Source organism: Cystoisospora suis (assembly GCF_002600585.1).
Source record: "Cystoisospora suis strain Wien I chromosome Unknown contig_1314, whole genome shotgun sequence".
Taxonomy (NCBI): Eukaryota; Apicomplexa; class Conoidasida; order Eucoccidiorida; family Sarcocystidae; genus Cystoisospora; species Cystoisospora suis.
The window spans coordinates 225-7,061 of NW_027154114.1; the positions used below are offsets into that span (position 1 = coordinate 225).

The 6,837-nt window shown below is 44.2% G+C and overlaps 1 protein-coding gene across 1 annotated transcript in view; it reads right to left on the reverse strand.

Moving 5' to 3' along the window:
* Window positions 1-2,087: 2,087 nt before the first annotated feature.
* The window catches only part of CSUI_003050 (uncharacterized protein), a 6,444-nt gene continuing 1,694 nt past the window's right edge, over window positions 2,088-6,837 (reverse strand). The window contains exons 3-4 of the mRNA XM_068063248.1: window positions 5,516-6,781; window positions 2,088-4,730 (exon numbers count right to left, since the gene is read on the reverse strand). Coding sequence (XP_067924776.1) covers window positions 4,690-4,730; window positions 5,516-6,781 — 1,307 coding nt within the window. The 3' untranslated portion in view covers window positions 2,088-4,689. The remainder of the gene's footprint in view (window positions 4,731-5,515; window positions 6,782-6,837) is intronic.

Genomic DNA, 6,837 nt, shown 5'->3' on the forward strand with positions numbered 1-6,837 from the left:
GTTCGTTAGCATCAGGAGCAGGGGTGTAGTGCAACAATGAAGGAAGTACCTGCCCCTGTGGCGTAGTCCCTATCCGACTGAAGCCTCTTATCATCATGCGTGTAGTTTACCGTACCTTAGTGTAAGTTCGTGCTCTCTGACGCCACATGGGGACAAGAGTAGAGCGCCCGGTATCCACGCGTAGGGTCCCGGTTTTCCAATAGAAAGTCAGTTCTGTCTCTGCACTCACTTCAGTCCCCACCGTCACAGGACTCTCTCATCACACGTTCGCCGGACCACACTTGCCACACACTCCTGCGCATGAAGCCAGCAGTTCTCCCTGCTCGGTGAAAGGGCGTTTCCACCCTGCATGGGAGTGCAGGCTACACCAATGATGACCGCATCGAGTGAATGAATGATCATCTTTTTCAGTACCTTTTCTCGGAGACAAGGGAGAAGTGAGACGTCCGTCACTCTCTGTCTCTTTCTTAGCAACAAGACCGACCCGCTCGCGCCAGAATCAGATGGATAGATAAATAAATAAGTTAAAAGACTCATCGAAAAGCAGTAGTCATACTTAAAAACGGATCAAGAGCGAGTCAATCTGAAGCTAGCTGGAGATGTGGTGGACATCCCTGCCGGGTGGGGAATGAAGCCTGTCTCTATCTATCCTAGCTTTCTTGTGTTCCAGACATTCATAAAGAAAGGCAGAACAAAGCAAAAACGCAGAGAGACGTGAAAGGAGGACGACCTTGATATGTCGTTGAGGAAAATACATATCTACTGAGCAACTTGTCACTCTCGCTGTCGTGGCATGTCTATCAGACCGACTCTTGGAGTGTATGTACAGCTGGCTCATCATCATATCCCTTGAATGAGAAAAAGAAAAACTCAGCTCGAAGCTTTCTCGCATTGTTCTTGCTTGACTGTCTGTCTACTTCAACGAAGACTCAAAAGAATCTTTTCATAAGAAGTATGTACAGTCCATGAAACTGTCTCTCTCTTACACTCTTCTCGTCTATTCATTCTGTCCTTCTTCTCTGCCCCCTCCTCTCTGTCGAATGTGTCATGTCCATCCTCTCTTTCCTTTCTTTCTGACCCTTCAGCTTTCTTTCTCTGTTCTCCCTCCAACTATCTTTCCCTTTCTGTCTTTCTTCTCTATCCTTCAAGATCATCTTTCTCTTCAGTAGCACACCCGCTCACTTCATCGCCATGCTCATTCATTCTTCATTCATATACATAGAGATCTATCTAGCTGTATAGACAGAGAGATATAGATACATATATTGACAGGAGTCAAAATGGAGAGACATGTTCTTCTCCCGGCGTTTCGGGAAGTTAAAAGAAGGTCGAGTACGATAAGAAGGATAACTAAACTAACCACCTTCTTACACGTATGAGGGTGTATGGATTTATGTATGTAGGAATATGCTATTCTTTATGTGTGTGTAGGTGGGGATGTCCATAGTGATGTTGGGGCCATCCATACTCATTCAGATCTTTTCTGTCTCCCCTTCCTACATGCGTCTAGCTCTCTCTAGTCAAACTCCCTGTTATTCTCATACTTCCACATTTCTTATCGTCCCCTCTCTTTCCACTTACTAAAGAATACAACAGCCTCTCTCTCTGTCTTTATCTATCTATCTCTCTATCTCTTTATCTTCAGTTTTTTATATCCCTTGTTTGGACATACACAACCACGAGAGAAATTTCTCTCGACTGGAGACGACCGGACCTTCTCATTCATCCATCGATTCTCAAGAAGAGAGGACCAATAAGATACATACATTATTTCATCTCTTTCTCTCCTGGTATCGACCTTTCTTCCTTCAACGCACTCCCGTCCTCCTCCTCCTCCTGCTACCTATCTCTCTCTCTCCCTCTATACAAGTATATATATATATGGGTGAATGTCTGCATGGACTACTACATGAGACCGTTGACTCAGATCAGCCTAGGTGAGAGGGGTGGTAAGAATAGATGCAAGGACGAGATGTCTCATTCTCTCGCCCTCTCTCCAGCTCTCTCTCGACCTGTCACAGCAAGGAAGGATAAGTCGAAAGAGAGAAAGAAAGTTGAGAGGTAGTTAAATACCAAGACTTTCTTCTTGATGGATCAGATAGGTTCTTTAGAACGACGGTAACGATTGAATGATTGAACCACAGACGCGAAGAAGAAGAAGAAGAAAGAGCATCCACAAGAAAAGGAAATCTATCTATCTATCTATCTATCAGTTACGGTAAATCAGATGATCTCTTTATCACCCTCTATCTTCAAGAAAAAAATGAAAAGAGGAAACGGAGAGAAAGATAGAAAGAAAAGAGGAAAAATCCTTCTTCCTTTCTTCTACTTCTTTATCTTTCCCTCTCCTCGTCCTCCTCCTGTCTGTTCTTCCTGAAAGAGAGAAAGAAGACCATCCGTCACTTTCTTTCTTTCTTTCTCTGTCTTTCTTCGTTTGCACATCATCGTGGCTGTGTGAATGTGCCAGAGAGACCGAAAGAAAGAAAGAGAAAGAAAGATCGTTCGACAACTCCCGCGCCTACTACTACTACACCCACTCTTACTTTCGCATAGAGACACTCGTAGTAGACAACACATACAAGCAGCGGACAAGGCACACATATACACGTACATACATAAGCACCCGTAGATCTATTTCTCCGTAATTCCTCCCTCTCTCCCGGCTATTGAGTGTCCTCTCTTTGATCTCTTAAAAAAGAAAGAAAGAAGAGAAACTGGATGAAGATGAAGAAGCTGATAGGGGTATAATATAAAAGAATGAAGAAAAGAGCTGAGAGATGAATCTCCTTCTGAAACTGGGATTTCTTTCTTCTCTTTCTCACTCGAAGTATCTCTGTCCATGCCTGCTCTCTCTCTCTCTCTCGTCTTTCTCTCCCTCTCTCTCTGTCTCTCGCCTCCTTCCTTTCTTTCTCCTCTTTCCATGGTCTTAATCTTTCTCCCCCTTCTCTTGTTCTTTCGCCTTTTTCATGGACGGAAGATCCTTACATTCACCACACTTCTTCCTCTCTCTCTCCTCTCAGGATCTCTCTACTATCTATGTGCTTCGAAGAGAGAGGAGAGATGAAGAAAGAATAAAAGAAAGAAAGAACACTTTACTCCCCCCCGACATAAGCGGAGCAGAGGACTTCGTTCCCTCTGCTCTCGATACACTTCCCCTCCCATACCTCCAAGCCTTCTCTTCCTTTAAGAGAAGACAACAGACAAAGAAAGAAGAGAACCGAGAGATCTACCATGTTTATGATATGCATGTGTACACGTATGCAAGATATAGAGAAAGGCACGTAAGACCAGAAAAATAGCAGAGAAAAGAAGAGAAATGAAGGAAGAGACGAGGAAATTCCCTCTCTCTATACATATGAATCTCTTCGCTTCCTCCTCCTAACTCGACTACCCTACCACCTCGGTTGCGCTTTCTAACGGCGGCAGGTCAGAGCAGAAAACAAGACACATACATATACATACATATACATACATATATATATATACATATATATATATCCTTGTGATATAGAGATGCGTGGTACAGACTAGGTAGAGTGGATATGATTGATCGATACATTTTGAAAGACCTCCTCGTACTCTGCTGAGCCATGTCTGTCTATACAGCCAATGCCCCCGAATGAGAAGTGTGTGAGAAGTCAACTCACCCACTAAACAGAAAGAGAAAAGCATGCAGAGACATGAGGAGCTAGAACCTCATTCACGATAAGTCATAGATCCTCAGTACATGTATATAGATACAGACACATATAGGTATACAAATACAGATACATATGTATGTGTATGGGTCATGGAGGCATCATAATAACTCGCCTTTCTCTGCTGTCTTTCTCTCTCTTATTCCTTTCTCTCTTTCTCCAGACATCCACACATACATATCACCCAGCAGCACACTCTCTTCAAATCCCCCATGAATCTTCTTTGTCTGTCTCTCTCTCCTTCCCTTTCTTTCTTTCCTTCTTTCTCTCTACTTTCAGAGAGACATACATTCCAAGCATCTCACGCTTTATGTCTCCTCCATACACCACCTTCTTCTCTTTCTTCTTCTTCATTCCTCTCTCTCCGTTTGGAGAGGACAAAAGAGGAAGAGAAAGGAAGATGAGGAATGAGAGAGAAGATCCTCATAAGAAGGAAAGATGAATGAAGAAGTAACTAAAAGAACAACAAGATCCGAAGAAGCAATCTATCCCTCCTTTATGCTTGACAAGATAAGAATAAGAAGAATAAGAATAAGAATAAGAAGAATAAAGAAGATGAATATGAGATAAGAAGTCTCAATGCAAAGAAAATTCACCCCCACCGCACAAGAAGCAATAGGAAGGAAGAAAAAGAAGATACATCGTCAGAGCTCGTCATAGAGGTGAGAAAAGTAGTCGCTATCAAAAGTCTCGATCATTATCTAGCTTCTCTCCCTCTCTCTTCTTCACTATCCAGAGAAATCTTTCTCTTTCCTCTCTGGTCTTCTCTCTCTCTCTCTTCTTTCGAGACAGATCTTTCTTTCTCTCGTTATAGAAAAAAAGACAAAACATCTCTGGAGCCACCAAGTGTCATGAACGAACGGCCATCCATCCCCACATACACCTCATCTCCTTCTATTTGTCTTTTCCCCCTTTCATGACACCCTTCAGAATCTTCTTCTTATCCTTTGCTTTCCTTCTTCTTAGTCTTCTTTCATTCACTCATGCCTTCCTACCTTTCTTCCTCTTGTCTCTCTCCTTCTTCTTGATCTCCTACGTACAGAAAAGATACCCAGAGAAATGAAAGCACACAAGAGATAAACGGATTGCTTCAAGAGAAGTAAGAGACTGATCCCCCCCCCCCCTCTCTCTCTCTCTCTCCAGAATCCATGTGTCTACAGATAGGTGGGTGAGTATGTCTTAATCTACATGTCCCTGTATGAGGAAATAAGGAAGGGCCGCATGAGATCGATAAGCGAAGAGAGAGGAAAGGGAAGCATTCACACTCTATACAGAAAGAGGAGATAGAAAGAATGAAGGGATTCCATTATACATACAGAGATATACACACGAGCGTTGTGAAAGAGAGCACAGTTGTCCTGCTTTTCTTCATCTCTTCCCTTTTCTCTCTCTCTCTCTCCTTCTCCCGTTCCTTCCTTCTTTCTTCTCCAACGTGTTGAATCGCCATCGCGCAAGCACTCTAACGCTAAACCTCTCTCTTTCCTCCTCTCTCTGTCTTTTGGCCTTCCCTTGCGCCCTATGCCACCTCTCCTTCATCATCTTCCTTTCATCTCTTGATTCGTCTCATCTGTCTATCAATCTTTAATCTATCCATCTCTCTATCGACCTATCTTTAATCTGTCTGTCTGTCTATCTATCTCTCTATCCTCTCACTGGACGTCCTATTCCTCTCCCTCTCCAAGAAAGAGAACCGAAGAAGGAGTTTTCCACCCCCCTTACCTCCATGAGAAATCTTCTTCTTCTTTTTCTTTAAATGAGGCCTCGGCTTTTGGCTAGATACCATTGAACTCTCTCCCTTGGACTAGACCACCTCTGACCTCTCTGTCCTGCTGCTGCACCTCCTTGCTGAAGGTAGAGACCTTGAGATTCTTCCTCTCTTCTCGAACTCTTCTTCTTCATTTTTTCTCCTTCTTCTTCTGGTCCTTCTCCTCCTCCTCTTCTTATCGCCGATGATGCTGCTCCGTTACTAATAGAAGAAGAAGAAGCACTTGTTCCCTTCGATTTATACTTCTTTGGTCGTTTCTTTTTTATCCTTGTATCGCTGTTCATTATCATTGTTGAAGAGGAAGAAGAAGAAGAGGCGTTCTTCTTTGAGAGAGACGGATAATGCCGCATGCTGCTTTTCTTCTTTCCTCTTGCTTTCTTCGTATGGCTAAGGAGGAGATTTCCACTACTACCACTATTACTACTACTACTACGTGAAGAAGATGACGGGCATGCAAAGATATTGCCACCTCGTTTCACCCCCGAGTCATTTGCCATGCAAGCGGAATGAGAGAAAGTTCTTTCTCCTCCTGCGTCCTCTCCTCCCCTTTGTGCGGGAATCGAACGAGGATAAGGAAAGTAACACGTCGATGAGGGAACGCCGATGGTTCCTGTCTCTACGACAAAACCTGCTGAAGTGGCCGAGGGATAAGGCAGGGGGGGGGCAAGAGGAGGTTGAGAAGATGAAGGGGGAGGAGGAGGATAAGAAGAAGAAGTGGAGAGAGAAGGTTGAAGAGCAGCACCCGTAGATGCAAAAGAAGATGAAGAAGACAGAAGAGATGGAGTTTTCTTGTCTCCTTCTTGAAGACGATGTCCTTCTGTGTCTGTATGATGGTGATCTGATCTTAGCATACCTCCCTCTCTCTCTTGGAGTCGTCGCTTTTCCTCTTGTTGTTCTTCCCCCTCCTTCTTCTTTCTCTCTTCTTCAAATCCTTCGAGATCTCCATACGAAGGTAGGAGCCTACTACTCCTAGTAGTGCTACTACTATTACTACTATGACTACTGCTCGCACTTGAAGACACAGGTACCACGACGTCAGGTGGGGCGCAAAGACATCCCTCAGTACCACTCGAGCTGGGGGGCTTTCCACCCCCTATCATCATCCCTCCTCCACCTATGAGTGTCGAGCGAGGGTGAGAAGAGGACAAAGGGGGGGAAGGAGAAAGAGAAGGTGTACAGACATTAGCATGATTCCCTGGAAGAGGTAGCGATCCACTTATACACCCCGTCGTTATAGTATGAGGTGTTGTCGATCCAACTGCAAATGTCGTACTTGCAGCACTCGAGCTCGGACTACTACTACTAGTAGTAGTAGTTGCTGTGGGATGACTAGAGATTGAAGTGCTGGCTATTCCTTCACCTCCTCCTCCTCCT